Below are 17,095 nucleotides of genomic sequence, written 5' to 3' on the forward strand. Positions count from 1 at the left end.
GGCTGAAAATATACAGACTTACATTTGATTTAGACATAATGATATAATATGCGTTGAATACATTTACAGGGCTGTACAGTACATAAATCAGGAGTTGTTTATTATTTTAATAATAGATAGGATTGTGCTATTCTTATATCTATCGGTGCGGGCTCTTATGGGTGTGTGTGTGTGTGTGTGTGTGTGTGTGTGTTCACACACAGGGTGGTGTAATGCATCTAGTGTGGCACCACTGCTTCCTTCTTTCGCTTTCAGCTACCGCTGCCAGCTAGCCCTTGTGGCGAACAGAGAAGCAAAATGCATAAGTCTTCCCCTGCCAGCTTCTTCACCATCAAGACATCAAGACTCCTGTTGTGCCTCCTGGTTGTAACACGGTAACTGGGTGCCTCGTGGGTCCAGGCTAGACCATCAGTGGATCCCGGAATAGCAGTAGATCCCAGAAGGACGGTGCATAGGACCACCTGCACGTGGACACGTCCTGGCGCCTACCAATCACTACCCCGCTGCCTTGCAGATTAACCTTGGTAGGCATAAAGCTAAGGGAGTTAACCCCGAACGAAAAATAAGCGGTGGAGCCCCGCATCAGGCAGACCTGCTTACCGAGCTCCAACAAGACCCCAACGGCGGTATAGATGGAGGTGGTGACCAACATGGGAACCCAACGACTGCACCGGCGGACGAAGGCAATGCCTGATGGACTGGCTACTAAGGTGAAACCCAACAAACTAGGCTGTCAGCAGTCCATTGCAACTATTCCTCTCTCCAGTCGTTGCAACACTTGCACCATTGAATCAGGAAAAGAGAGAGATAAGATGTTTGGTTACAGCCTGCGCTCCTATCCCACCACATAAATCAACTCATGCACAGCCATCATCTAGCGCATCATACTCCTTACTATCTTCAAACCCTTATACCCCAAAAGTCCTATGGCGACGGACGAGTGGCGAAGAGGACAAAGCAGAGATGACTCCCAGGAGACTCTAGTCACACCTCTGCACATGTGCGGCACAAAAAAAGATGGTCGTTTATGCACTGGGATCTAGGCATGAGTGCAATCCGGACCTGTCTGTGCGACTAAGCAGCCCTTTCGAGGAGCCATTCTGCTCACCCCACATGGGGAGGGGGCTTGGAAAGTGCACTAAACATAGCTTGCCTAAAGAACCAACCTGACTGGGCAATCGCACACAGTAAGGCCATCCTTATGTGGTCGAAAACACAATTTATAGTCACAGGACCCTTCTGGATACTAGCACAAATGCACGTCCTGAAAGAAAAAATGCCTTTATGGCAAAAGAGCTGGCTAGCTATAACATAGATATAGCAGTCATTAGCGAGTCCCGGCTCCCAGACGGGGGTCGACTCACAGAACAGGGGTCTGGATATGCCTTCTTCTGGAAGGGTAAGCCTTCTGCAGAGAGAAACCGCATTTATGGAGTTGGCTTTGCCATCAGCCAACACATCCTACACAGGCTAACTGAAATGCCTGTTGGGATCAACGAGCGCCTCATGACGCTCAGAGTCCTACTGAGTTACTCACGTCATGCATTTTTCATTAGTGCACACGCCCCAACACTGGATGCAGAGGATGACATCAATGAGGCCTTTTACACCGGCCTTAACAGAGTGCTAAGATAAGGCTGTGCTCTATGGTGACTTCAATGCCAGAGTTGGCAGAGATGGTGACATTTGGCAAGGAATCATAGGGACTAAGTGAGTATAATCCAAACTGTCTACTCCTCCTCAGCAAGTGTGCTGCCACAGCCTCATTATCACCAATACCTTGTTTAAGCAGACCGACAAGTTCAAGGGTTTGTGGCAACACCCACGATCCAAACACTGGCATCTCATTGACTACATCTGACTACATCATTGTCAAAGAAAGAGATGGCCGAGACGTCCTCATTACCCGAGCAATGCGTGGCTCAGACCACTGCGCGACACTGATCATCGGCTCATCAGAGCCAAGATCTCACCTCACATCGCCATAAAACGGTGAAGGCAATAAGCCTTCAGAAGAGGTTTAAACACTAAGTGTCTGGAGGATCTAGCAAATGCTTTCAGGGTGCTGCTCAAACATGGGCTGATAAACAACCCACCAACAAACAACCCAAATCCCAGTGCTGAATGTGGTATTCTCGACAATGTCATGACATTAAACCTGCATAGAGAGACCCTCGCCCAGATCAAAAGAATACACCAGGACTGGTTTGATGAAAATGACCCGGAAATCAATGTACTCGTTGATGACAAATGTGCTGCTTTAACTGACTGGCAGAACAACCCTCAGTCTCTGAGCAAAGCTGATACCCTTCGCAAGAAGAAAGAAGTGTCAAACGTGAATCGTGCAAACTAAAGAAGGACTGGCTTAAAAATAAAGCATGTGAAACACAAAAACTTGCAGATCAACACAAGGTGTGCGAATTTTTCAATTATACTGAAACATTTTATGGGCCAATCACTCATGGCACAGTCCCCCTCCGCTCATCCGATAGTAACTCCCTAATTAAAGATGAAGAAGGCATCTGTCAGCGCTAGAAATACCACTACCATTCCCTCCTCAGCCGAAACAGATGAAAAATAACAAAGCCTCATGGAGACCGGTCAGACTATGGCAACTACCACGGGACCTCACTAATCTCCGTTACTGGTAAGATTATCGCCCGAATCCTCCTAAACAGACTTCTACCTGAGGCGGAAAACTTCCTCTCATTATTTCAATGTGGCTTAAGACCATTACATGGCACCACTGACATGATCTTTGCTGCCTGCCAGATACTGGGAAGTGCAGAGGACAGTGTCTTGACCTGTACATGGCCGTCATCGACCTAACCAAGGCCTTCAACTCGGTCAACAGGGAAGTCCTATGGCGGACTATCAGCCGTTTTGGCTGCCCACCAAAATTCATCGCCATTGTGAGGCAACTCCACGCTGGCATGAATGGCAGTGTCCTGCACAATGGCACCCAGTCTGAGTTCTTCCCCATTCAAACGGTCGTAAAGCAAGGATGTGTCCTGGCGCCAAGTCTCTTTTCCATTTTCTTAGCTGCCTTCCTTATTCGTGCTAGTGCCAATTCAACCAGCGGGGTGGACATCGAGTACCTGATGAAGGATGTTTTCAACAAAAGACGACTCCAGGCAGGAAGAAAGGTGTCGGCAGCTTCCATTACTGAGCTTCAGTATGCAGACGACCTTACCCTTGTTGCTCACACTGAATGCGACCTACATCTGTGCATACACAAATGTGTATGCACACTTCGGCCTTGAGGTGTGTTACCGCCACAGTAAGATAAACTAGAAGAGAGAGAGAAAGAGAGGGATAACCACAATAAGATAAACTTGGCGAGAGAGAGAGAGGGTGAGAAGAGAGATATAGTGTTGACAACGAATTTGCTGACGAATCTGCTGAGGTGTTTCAATACGAAACAGATGGCCCTCGCCTCCAGGCTGCGATTGCCCTCAAGGGTAGTCTACCGATTTCTACAGGACAGACAACACGTTGGTTCAGACCACTAGATTCTAAAACGTGAGTGATCGTGAAGTAGTTTGCCGGCTGCAGGCAGAGGGAAGGCCAGTTTCCCTCTCCATTGGCACAATCATGAAAGAAAGTAATAGTGTAAACACTGGAAAAATCAGTGTAAGAGCGGCTAGCGTAGGTGTGAAAAAGAGCCGATCCATTATTATCCCCAAGGTCATCGTTGTTGAGAATCTACCGTCTTCTCTGAAATCGTCGGTCACAGACACCCAAGATGTCACCATGTGGGAACACCTACGAGGTACTGCGCTGCGCCAAGCACCGAAAAGAGTGGATCTCCTGATAGGTCTAGACATACCACAAGCACTAGCACCATTAGAAGTAAGGACCGGGAAAGACGGAGAGCCGTTTGCAATACGCACCTTGCTAGGTTGGACTATAAATGGACCGCTTGAAGTGGCGAGCCGTGATTATGCCATGATCAACCACCTTGTCAGAATGGCAGCACTAAATTCGGAGACAAATCTGGAAAAACAAGTCAGGCGCTTCTGGGAATGCGACTCAGCCTACAGTAATGACGATCCCGTCTCTGTTGAAGACAAGAGAGTCCTGACGCAGTGGTCAACATCAATTACTCAAGTGGACGGACACTACCAACTCCCCATCCCGTTTTGCCATGAAGAACCGGGATTCCCAGACAATAAGAAACTCGCCGAGCAGCGATTGGCGGGATTGAGAAAACGCCTCCTGAAGAACCCAGGGCTCTCTCAGAAGTATAAAGAAGAGATGAAACGTCTAATCGACGAGGGACATGCTAAGCGAGTCCCACGTCAAGGACTCAGTGTTGCACCCGGGAAGACTTGGTATCTCCCACACCACCCTGTGTTGAATTCCAACAAGCCAGAAAAGGTGAGAATAGTGTTTGATTGTGCAGCCGAATATGGGTCGATGTCGTTGAACATCCAGGTGATGCAAGGGCCAGACCTTAACAACAAATTGATGGGAGTCCTCAGGGTGGCATGGCAAAGATGGCTGGATGATCTTCCTCACCTATCACGAGTTCACGTTCTACGGTGCTACTGACCTGAGGATATGAATCCAGTGACTACCGTGCAACTACATCACTTCTGCGACGCCTCCCAAAAAGCGTATGGAGCTGTATCGTATCTGAGAACCACGTGTGAAGATGGAACTCACCATATCTCCTTCGTGTGTGGCAAGGCCATGCTAGTCCCTCTGAAACAGCAGACCATACCTCGACTTGAGCTCTGCGCGGCAGTACTGGCTGCTAAGGCAGACAAACAACTACGGCAAGAGCTTGAATTACATATAGACAGATCAGTGTTCTGGACAGACAGTACGGCAGTCCTTCAATACATACGAAACACCGAAAGACGCTTCCAGTCCTTCGTGGCCAATCGAGTGGCAACGATACACGAGGACTCCAATGTAGAACAATGGCACCACGTGAAGTCGGCACTGAACCCAGCCGACGTCGCTAGTCGTGGATCACATGGAGCAGAGCTCAACGAGGAGGGCAGGTGGGTTCGGGGACCTGCTTTCCTCTTTTTGGAAGAAGACAGTTGGCAAAGAGTCCACTGAGGATTCCAGACCTTACAGACGGATACCCAGAGGTGAAGAAGGAAACCACGGTGCTGACGGCGAACGTTGACCAGGGGGAGCGTACCCTCGATAAGCCAGGTACTCATCGTGGCATCAACTTCTGAAGAGCATAGCTTGGATTAGAAGGCTTATAGAATGGCGGCTTGGGAAGTGAAAGAACAAACATCACCGAAAAAATCGGCTCCAGGTCAGCGAATTGGAAGAGGCGAAATTAGCTATCTTAAAATTTATGCAAAGGAAAGGATTCCCTCGAGAACTAGGAATGTTACTACAGGGACAACAATTGAGAGGTAGCGACACAAAGCGGCTGGAACCTCATCTAGACACGGACGGTCTGATCAGAATAGGTGGCCGACTGAAACACGCCGCTCTCCACCCAAACCAGGAGAATCCCATACGTGAAACGTACTGGATACCTAAGTGCCGAAAATTACTCAACCGCACAATATGGGCGTGTGTGACTTGTCGAAGAAGCAACTGGAGGCCTACCCATCAACGCCAAGCCGACCTGCCAGAAGATAGAGTGCACCCAGGAGGCCAGCCGTTCACCCACACTGGAATTGATTGCTTCGGCCCTTTTTTGGTTAAACATGGACGAGCCTGGGCGAGGAGATGGGGATGCTTATTCACCAGCCTGACCACCAGAGCCATACACCTAGAAGTCCTCACCTCACGAGACACCGACTCGTTCCTCAATGCCCTAACAAGATTCACCTGCCGCAGGGGACCTCCCAAGCGCGTTCGGTCTGACAGGGGAACCAACATGATTGGAGCTAGCCGAGAGTTACGAGAGGCGGTGAACGGCTGGAATAACAGTGACAAGGTCGGGAATGCCCTTCTACAGAAACAGATAGAATGGCAGTTCAACCCCACGACAGCCTCTCACATGGGAGGAGTGTGGGAGCGACAAATCCGCACTGTAAGGAAGGTCCTCCAGGGAGTGATGGGCACCCAGACACTAGACGATGAACGCCTCAGCACTGTGTTCTGCGCCGTAGAAGAGATCATCAACGGAAGGCCCATCACCCCAGTGTCTGACGACCCAAAGGATCTAGAAGCACTAACGCCGCTTCACATACGACGGATGAACCCGGAGACACTGTCCACCAGAGGCGATCGGTCCATGACAGAAGGGTACCGACGAAGATGGAAGCATGCCCAATTCATCGTGGACCAATTTTCGAAAAGGTGGGTAAAAGAATATCTCCCAACATTACGTCAGCGACAAAGGTTCTTCAAAACTCGCCGTAATCTCCACGCTGGGATATGGTGATTATCTCTGGACAACCCCTTCCCAGGAGTCAGTGGATGCTAGGGAGAGTACTGGAGGCTCTACCGAGCAAAGATAGCCCGGTGCGAAGTGTTAAAGTGAAGGCAAAAGGACTCAGTGTTAATACGCCCAGTGACGAAACTCTGCCTGTTGGAAGGGGTCGGAGAGTGAATCTAATAATATGCCGTGATTTCATGCGAAGCCCGACAGGGGGAGTGTTGCCACCACAGTAAGATAAACTAGAAGAGAGAGAGAAAGAGAGGGATAACCACAATAAGATAAACTATGTGAGAGAGAGAGAGAGAGACAGAGGGTGAGATAAGAGATATAATGTTGACAACGAATTTGCTGACGAATCTGCTGAGGTGTTTCAATACGAAACAGATGGCCCTTGCCTCCGGGCTTCAATTGCCCTCGAGGGTAGTCTACCGATTTCTACAGGACAGACAACACGTTGGTTCAGACCAATAGACCCTAAAACGTGAGTGATCGTGAAGTATTAGAATCTGCTATGAAACTCTAAATAACTTTAATAAGTGTATTTATGTACTGTAATTTGATCATATTATACAAATTGTCTCCTGTATCAACAGTTATAACATGTGAGTTATATTTAAGATGTTAATAGGCTATATTGATTGTATTATTCATACTATGTGTCCTGAGATAACAGCATTTGTTATATGAGAATTGTTCTTTGACAGGTTTTGACCGAATTATATGGTATGCGTCAACGTTGAGGGTTTATTTTTGTCCAGCAACAAACCAATAACGCTCCTATGAGCGTTAACAAGGTGTATGTACATAAGACTCAGATTCTCTTTCAGCATGCCCCTGGTTTAGCCACACCTCCACCATCACTCCAGCAGAATATACTGCCCTCTCTAATGTTACCCAATTTTATTATCGCGGCTTCCACCTGTCCACCACTGCGAACGACGATGAAGAGATTCAACATTGAATTGAATTGAATTGAAACAGTTTATTTAGACAGGAAAAACACAGATACGGAGTGGATAATAATAATAATATTAACAAGGCTGAGCCAGTTGTGAACCTGAGCTCTCTTTGAGGCACCTGATATATACTACACATTTATCTCAAGGAAGAATTATGTAACATTTAGTAACATCTGGAATAGTACAATAGCATGGTGGTAATAAGAATATCTCATAATGTTACCACGGTATCACTTCAATATTTATTTATTTATTTATTTATTTATTATATTTTTTTTATACATAAATTACAATGGAATTGAAAAACATAAGTATAATGGGGGAACAGTAAATCATGGGTTGTACAGTAATTAGGTTGAACAAAAGGACAGAGCTGTCATCATTATTACTATTTGGCAAATATGTTTATTGCAAAAGTAATTACTTATCTATTTATATGATAATTTCCGATAAAACGGTTTTGATGGTACAATAAAAGCAGGTACTGTAAATATAGTAGGTGTTACAAGAAATATTAATACTTGGACAATAAATATTTGTTAAGAGATGATTTAAAGGAAGGGAGCGTGATATTTTATGGAAGTCTAGGACTGAGAGGAGCGCATGGGGGTTGGTCTTAGTCGCTCTGGGTGCCTTAAGTTGTATCTCTGATTATTCCAGAACTGGAAATAATTATTGTCAAGCAAGTGATTGATAGATTTGTAAACAAAGAGGGCACAACAGTAGGTGTTCATATCTTCGAATTTTAAAATTTTCAATGTAGCAAATTTCTCGTTCGTGTGATCTTTTTTGTTTTTTTTCAAGTAGGTCATTGTCCGTACAACTCTCTTTTGTGCAGTAACCAGAGATTGTGTTTTTAAAGAGCCAGAAACCCCCCATAGTGTGTGACAGTGTATCAGGTGTTGGTAGACAAGATCATGATAGATTTCTTTCATTGTTGTGAGAGTGAATGACTGTCGAGTGTGATACATGATACTGTATAGATATGGAAATACCAAGATATGTGAACACGCCTGAAAGCAAGACTCTGTTACCATTCATTGTACCATTTATTCACATGTCTGTATTACTATATATTATTATAGCATGTCTGATATCTATGCTTATGCCTATGCCTACTTACTATGTCCCGATGTACTATGTCTGTACCGCGCTAGTCAAGTAACTAGAAGACCTCATTTATTGTCCTAGTAATGTCTAGCAACTCTCCTTGCCTAGCTAGCTAACTTCCCTCAGATCAGCTTCGGCCTGGCTACGACACGGAGTCCTTTGTGCTTGCTCCTGCTTCTGTATCGGTCGGTTAAAAAGCCAAGTCTTGTACTACTTATGGAATATATCTACTGCTCGTGCTCTGGAGTTTGAAGAACCTTGTCTAGGATATACATCCCACCACATGGCGCAGTTGAGTAGCTCCAACACGACAGTTGACAAGTCTCAAGAGCCGGCCTCGCCTGTTTCCCGGCCTCCTCTGTTTCCCGCCCAGAAGATGTACTCTACAGTGCCCCTGGATTTAAAGTGCTTTGTGACCTTGTGAAGTGCCCTAAGTGAAGTGCAGTGCCTTTCATGTCTGTTTTGCTATGTTTCTGGGGCCCTACAGGTAGCAGAAACCCTTTCAGCCCAGTTTTCAAGAGAGCACCTACGGCATACATCCTCCGTCTGCGCCGGCCCGCATGCCACTGCCCCCCCTCCAGGGTTGCCAACTCGGATTTTCAAATGTCGCTAGGCTGGTACCTAAAAGTAGCTAAATGTCGCTAAATCTTCCATGGAAAGTCGCTAGCTATTATTCCCCCCCTTCAGTAATTTGATGCAAATAATATTTTCATAATGCCGACTATAATGGACGGAGTATAAATAAAATGCATTATGTAAAAATATCATTTTTCAGATTTTCTGTGAAATGTGGCGCAAGAATATTGCATATTATCCCAGAACACTTTGATCTTTTTAACTTGAGTTCACTGCCTGCCTTGCTGTCACTAAAACATATTTTACACACTTCACTTAAGTGTTCTACCACACGAATAGAACAATGTTCAGCTACAAACATGGCCAGAGTTCCCTCCACTTTTTTTGCTTCACCAAGTTTCTTGAATGGTAAAATTGTCTCTTTCTGCACTAAATGGCTATGTTACCTACATGGACGGCAGTAGACTACCAAAGCAGCAGATTTACCGTCACCTAACGAATAATAAATGTAACGTTGGCAGGCAACTAAAAATGTATAAGATTTCTCTTAAGATGGACCTGAAAAAGTGCCAAATCGACCCCCTCACCTGGGAGACAATTACTTCACACTGTAACGCTTGCAGGAGCACCACAGAAGACTACACACCGAGGCAGACAATCACCAACGCCGGAAAGGCGCTGCCGCCGCCCCTCTAGCACTAGATGTAACCCCCCATATGTGCAACATCTGTGAATGGCACTGTTGACGAAAGACCACTTTTCTTGGAACCATGTTTATTCTGAGTAATGTTTCGGTGAATCACTCACCCTTCTCAACACAGAGCCTGCTACAAACTGGCTTCAACTGGTTCCAAGAATAGTGGTTTTCTTCAATATATAATTTATCGCAGAAATATATTTCAGTAGAATATTTTTTAAAGAGAATCTCTGTCATGATTTGGTTCCAGAACGTTTATAGAATAAAAAATAAGTGTCCATCATATCGATATTATAGGCATGTTTGTGTGTGTGTAATAGTAATAATAATAATCATAATAAAAATAATAATAACAGTTTATTAATAGAGTTGCAGCCAGTGGCTGAAAATATACAAACTTACATGTGATTTATGCATAATAATATACGTTCAATACATTTACAGGGCTGTACAGTGCATAAATCTGGAGCTGTTTATTATTTTAGCAATAAATGAAATGGTGCTATTCTTATATCTATCAGTGAGGGGCTGAATTTGGTTGTAGTGGCAGACTGGATGAGGTGGGCTGGGGACTACAGGTGGTAATAAGTGGCGATGACGAGGATGGTGCAGTAGTTCACTACTAAATCCTGCGAGTGCATGGTGTGGAGGTCACTGGGGGATGGCATTTCCAGGGTGGAGAGACCATTGTTGTAGCCGGAGTAGTCTGCACCGTGCATGATTCTGCAGGCCCTCTTCTGTACCTTCTCTAGCTGACGTTGTTGGGTAGAGTTGAGAGAAGACGACCAGGCTGGTGACGCATGCATTAATTTGGGAAGTATACAGGTAAATGCGTTGTAGATAGTCCTCAGCTCTAGCGTGAGTGCCAAAATTGGCCTAAGTCGTCGTAGCATGTAGAGTCGGTACGAGGCTACCTTGATACTACTGTTTAAATGGGCCTTCCAGTCCAGTTTGTGGTTTATAGTTGGCAGACTGCATTAACTGTAGAGGATGGGCACCCACTCTAACTAGAGTGGTGGCAGTGTTGATGTGCATGACTACGGTTTTGGTGTGATTGATAGTGACCTTGTTTTACGTAGTCGATGCCTGTAGCCTGTCCAGAGTGCCTTGTAGCGAAGAGTAGTCTGGTGAGGTGTTGTCCACTGTAACCCCCACAGTGCAGTCATCCACATACTTCCACCTGTGAGGAGTGTCCGATAGAGCGTCGTTGATCAGGATTAGGAAGCACAGTGGTCCCATCTTGGTCCCCTGGGGAACACCGCAGGTGAGGTGTTGGAATGTGGAGACATAACCCTGGTACCTCACTGCCTGACGACGTTCACTCAGGAAATCAGTGAGCCATGACACCAGGTTAGTGGGCAGCCCTAGTGCAATGGCCTTGTTGATAACAGTGCAGTGATCAACAAGGTCAAAAGCCTTCCTGAAGTCAACAAGGGCAACGGCCAATGATATCTTATGTTTCTCCAGGGTTTTGTGCAGAAAATCCAGGAAACTAACTAAGCAGTGTGATATAGAGGTGGTCCTCATATTGCCAAATTGCTGTGGATCAATTGACTGATAAATACTAGCAAATGCCCCATTCAAAACAAAGTCTTCACAGAATAGACTGAGTATGGGGGTAATGGTAACTGGCCTGAGGTCACTAGGGGACTGTGGGATGGGGACCTTGGGGATATGGATGACAAATGCGGTTTTCCATTGATTAGGGCATTTGCTTTGTCTGAGGGATACAATAATAATGGAACAGAGGGGGGGGGGGGTGGCATGTTCGACTGCAAACTCCTTGTAAATTTTGATTGGGGGGTCAATTGGGGTTGTAGAGCGTTTGGATTTAAATTTCAAGAGTTTGTTGGCAATTTCTAATGGTTGAACACTGGGAGGGGGAGAGGGGGAAGGTAAGTAGGCCGGGAGGAGAGTCAGGTCAATACTGGGTAGGGTATGACATATGGTGGATATTAATTATCTCAGCTGCCTCCTCACTAGGTAAATGAGAGATAAAAGGAAGCGTGGGAGACTGGCGTTAAGACCACGGAGATCTTTTACCTTAGATACCACTGACCGATGCCGACCTCCTTGAGGCCGTGCACTTTCCTGGGATAATAAGACTTCTTGGCTGACTTGATTTTCCAGATGACTTGGTTACGTAGACTTTTGTACAGGCTGTTGTTGGTGTAGCATGCCTTGTTGCGCTGCTCAATTTGTCTTTTGATGCGGGATGTAATTCACGGGACATCATCGGGGTGGATCCTTAGTGTCTTGGCTGGAAAGAAATGGTGGTAGGCTTTGGTGATAGTGTCCAGGTAATTATCCCACTTGTTCTGCACATCGTTTACCGTGACCACTTCAGTCCAGGGAGTCTGGTCACCATTGTCCGAATCGCCGCATGGCAGATTCAGGGGTAGGTCGGTAAATCCTGGTGACAACTGGCGGTCGTGAGATGGTAGGTGTAGGTGACCACAGCAGCGACAGGTGGGTGCTTTACCCCATGGGAGGATAGGCAGGGAATGATAGGCCACACAAACAATGAGGGAGGCAAGCTGGTGGGGGTGGGATGTGGGAGTGACCTTAACCCACAAAGCTTCTACATCCTCAGGTACATTAACACCTAGGTGTGATGGTGTAAGGTCACTGCGACAGTACAGCACTAAACCACCACCTCTCCTGTCTTTTCTAAGGTGGTGAAATTACTCATAGTTTTCTATGGCACAGATCTCAGGAACAATTTGTCACGCCTCGGTTTTCGCCACAATATCTGCACCAACTGACTTCACTGTAACACTGACCTTCTCCACCTTGCATAAAGATGTAGCATTGGGCATCAATCGCTGCACTTCATAGCGAGCACACTGATTTTTCTGACACTGGCTTGACTTTCTTATGCTTGCTCGGCGTTATGATAGGGATTCATCTGGGAATGCGGCGACGCCGTCTGCAGCCACAGTTGTGAAAGATTCTCAGCACCTTTAGTAGAGTGATGGTGTGGGGTGGATGATGGCCATCACCAGACTTCAGCCGGAACAGGTCGGTGCGACGGTATCGTGACACTGGGATGCACATATTCACAAGTCTAGCACTCACAGTCACTGACACCTTGAAAATGCGCACTGTCTTTCCGTAAAAGTACTGAACTGCCTTAAATTAGCTATAGTTCGACGTGATGACCATGGCTGCTGCAGAGCGCCAGGAGACACTTCCTCACTCAATGAGGTTGCCACAGTGTGTGTGTATGTGTGTGTGTAACAATAATTTGATCAGCGCTACCTTTTCAAATTGAGCATGGGAAACTAACAGTGTTCGTTGAATGGCGAATCGACACTGATTACCTTTTTGTTTATAACAGGTTCATAGATGAGTCTCCACGCTGGCTGATAGTGAAGGGCTATCATAACCGGGCCATCAAGATATTGAAGAAGGCGGCACGCTGGAACAAGGTTGACTTTCCTTCTGAATTTGAAGTTAATCGGTTTATTACCGAGGAGGTAACACAAACACTGAAAATTTAATTTTTGTTTTATCACATGCTAGTGTTGATCCAGGTTGAGGCCAGGCTTGCTATAACTATACACCAGATGAAGTCACGCTCTCTATCTTTATACACCAGGTGATGTTAGGCTCACTATCATTATACACCACGTGAGACCAAACATGCTATCATTATACACTAGGTGATGTTAGGTTAACTATCATTATACACCAGGTGAAGTCAGGATCGCTCTCATTATACACCAGGTGAAGTCAGGTTCACTATCATAATACAGCAGGTGAAGTCAAGCTCTATCATTATATGCCAGGTGATGTCAAGCTCACTGTCAATATACAGTACACCATGTGAAGTCAGGCTCACTATCATTATACAGAAGGGGATGTCAGGCTCATTATAATTTTACACCAGGGGATGTCAGGTTTACTATCTTAATGCACCAGGTGAAGTCATGCTCATTATCAAAATACACCTGGTGAGGACATTATACACTACCATTATACACCAGATAAAGTTAGGCTCATTATCATTATACACCAGAGGATGTCAGGCTCACTATCATATACACTAGATGAACTCAAGCTCATTATCATTATACACCAGGTAAGTCAGGCTCACTATCATTGTACAACAGGTGAGGTCAAGCTCAATGTCATTATACACCATGTGAATTCAGGCCCAATATCATTGCACAACAGGTGAAGTAAGGCTTACTATCATTATACAATAGGCGATTTGAGGCTCACTATCACTATACACCAGGTGATGTCAGGCTTATTATCATCATACACCATGTGAAGCCATGCTCATGAAAATACACCAGGTGTATTCAGGCTCACTATCATTATACACCAGGTGAGGCCAGGCCCACTATCTTTATACACCAGGTGATGTCATATTCACTATCATTATACACCAGGTGAAGTCAAGCTCAATATCATTGTACAACAGGTGAAGTCAAGCTCACTATAATTATACACCAGGCGAGGCCAGGCTCGCTCTCATTATTCACCAGGTGAAGTCAGGCTCACTATCATTATACACCAGGTGAGGTCAGGCTCACTATTATTATACACCAGGTTAGGCAGGCTCGCTATCATTATACACCAGGTGAAGTCATGCGCATTATCAAAATACACCAGGTGAAGTCAGGCTCACTGTCATTTTACAGCAGAGGATTTCAGGATCACTATCATTATATACACCAGGTGATATCAAGCTCATTATCATTATACACAGGTGAACTCAGGCTCACTATCATTATACACCAGGTAAAGTCATGGTCATTATCAAATTACACCAGGTGAAGTCAGGCTCACTATCATTATGCAGCAGGAGATCTCAAGCTCACTATCATTATACACCAGGTGATGTCAGGCTCACAGTCATTGTACAACAGATGTAAACAAGCTCACTACCATTATACACCAGGTGAAGTCAGACTGAGTATCATTATACAACAGGGTTTTCAGGCTAACCATCATTATATACCAGGTGATGTTAGGCTCACTATTATTATACACCATGTGAAGCCATGCTCATTATCAAAATACGCCAGGTGAAGTCAAGCTCACTCTCATTATACACAAGGTGAGGCTAGGCTCGCTATCTTTATATTCCAATTGAAATCAAGCTAGCTGTCATTATATACCAGGTAAGGTCAAGCTCACTATCATTATACACAAGCTGAAGGCAAGCGCACTATCATTATATAACAGGTGATGCCAGGCTCACTATCATCATACACTAGGTGATGTCAAGCTCTCTATTATTATATACCAGGTGATGTCGCGTTTACTATCTTTATGCACCATGTAAAGTCAGGTCTTCTACCATTGAACAACAGGTGAAGTGTGGCTCAATATCATTATGCAGCAGAGGATTTCAGGCTCATTCTCATTACACACTATATGATGTCAGGCTCACTTGTATTGTTCACTAGGTGATGTCAAGCTCTCTATCATTATAAACCAGGTGATGTCAAGCTCACTGTCATTATACACCATGTGAAGTCAGGCTAACTCATTATGCAGCAGGTGAAGTCAGGCTCACTATCATTTTACATCAGGAGAAATCAGGTTAACTATCATTATACAACAGGGATTTCAGACTCAACCATTATACACCAGGTGATGTCAGGCTCATTCTCAAAATACACCAGGTGAGCCAGGTTGGCTATCATTATGCACTAGGTAAGTCAACCTCACTATCATTATACACAAGATGAAGTCAAGCGCACTTTCATTTTACACCAAGTGATGTCACACTTACTATCAGTGTACACCAGGGAATGTCAGGCTTACTATAAATGTACACCATGTGAAGTCAAACTCACTGTCATTATACACCAGTTGATGTCAAGCTAACTCTCATTATACACAAGATGAAGTCAGGATCACTATCATTATACACCAGGTGAGGCCAGGCTCACCATCATTACACACCACCTGAAGTCAGGCTCAATATCATTGTACAACAGGTGGAGTCAAACACCCTACCATTATATACCAGGCGATTTCACACTCACTATCATTATACACCAGGTGAAGTCAAGCTAACTATCATTATACATGCGGTGAAGACAGGATCGTTCTCTTTATACACCAGGTGAAATGAGGATCGCTCTCATCATACAACAGGGGATGTCAGGCTCACAATTATTATTCACCAGGTGAAGTCAAGATAATTATCATGATACACCAGGAAAAGTCAGGATCGATCTCATTATATAACCAGGTGAAGTCAGGATCACTATCATTATAAACCAGGTGATACCAAGTTAAGTATCATTATATGCCAGGTGATATCAAGCTCACTGTCATTATACCCCATGCGAAATCAGACTCACTATCATTGTACAATAGGGGAAGTCAGGTTCACTATCATTATACACCACGTGAGGCCAGGCTCACTATCAATATACACCAGATGAAGACATGCAAATTATCAAAACACACAAGGTGAAGTCAGGCTCACTATCATTACACACCAGGTGAGGCCAGGCTTGCTATCATTATACACTAGGTGATGTCACGCTCACTATCATTATACACCATGTGAGGAAAGGTTCACTAGCATTATACGCCAGTTCATGTCAGGATCACTATCATTATACAACAGCTGAAGTCAAGCTATCAATATACACCACGCGAGGTAAAGCTCACTATCATTATGCAACAAGTGAAATCATTCTCATTATCATTATGCACCAGGTGATTTCAGCCTCACTCTTATCATACACCAGGTGTGGCCAGGCTAACTATAATTATACGACATGGAAAGTCAACCTCAATATCATTACTCACTAGATCAGACCAGGCTCACCATCACAACACACCAGGTCAGGCCAGGCTCACCATCACCACACATCAGGTCAGGTCCAGCTTCACCATCACCACACACCAGGTCAGGCCAGACTCACCATCATCACACTCCAGGTCAGTCCAGGCTCACCATCATTACACACAAGGTCAGACCAGGCTCAACATCACCACACACGAGGTCAGGCCTCGCTTACCATCACCAAACACCAGGTCAGGCCAGGCACACCATCATGACACACCAGATCAGGCCAGGCTCACCATCACCACACACTAGGTCAGGCCAGGCTCACCATCATCACACACCAGGTCAGGCCTCGCTTACTATCATCACATACCAGGTCAGGCCAAGCTCACCATCCCCAAACACCAGGTCAGGCCAAGTTCACCATCATTATACTCCAAGTCAGGCCAGGCTCACCATCATCACACACTAGGTCAGGCCAGGCTCACCATTATCACACGCCAGGTCAGGCGACGTTCACAATCATCACACACAAGGTCAGGCCAGCCTCACTCTCATCACACACTAGGACAAATCAGGTTCAAAATGGCTAGGCTCACCATCACTGCACACAGGGCTCAGCA

General features: G+C 45.3%; 1 protein-coding gene across 1 annotated transcript in view; it reads left to right on the forward strand.

Moving 5' to 3' along the window:
• Positions 1-17,095, forward strand: part of LOC121868981 (organic cation transporter protein-like) — a 286,571-nt gene that overhangs the window by 138,646 nt on the left and 130,830 nt on the right. Inside the window, exon 8 of the mRNA XM_042370028.1 lies at positions 13,047-13,185. Within this exon, the coding sequence (XP_042225962.1) occupies positions 13,047-13,185 (139 nt within the window). The remainder of the gene's footprint in view (positions 1-13,046; positions 13,186-17,095) is intronic.

This window comes from Homarus americanus, unplaced genomic scaffold (genome assembly GCF_018991925.1).
Source record: "Homarus americanus isolate GMGI-L3 unplaced genomic scaffold, GMGI_Hamer_2.0 scaffold24694, whole genome shotgun sequence".
Classification (NCBI taxonomy): domain Eukaryota; kingdom Metazoa; phylum Arthropoda; class Malacostraca; order Decapoda; family Nephropidae; genus Homarus; species Homarus americanus.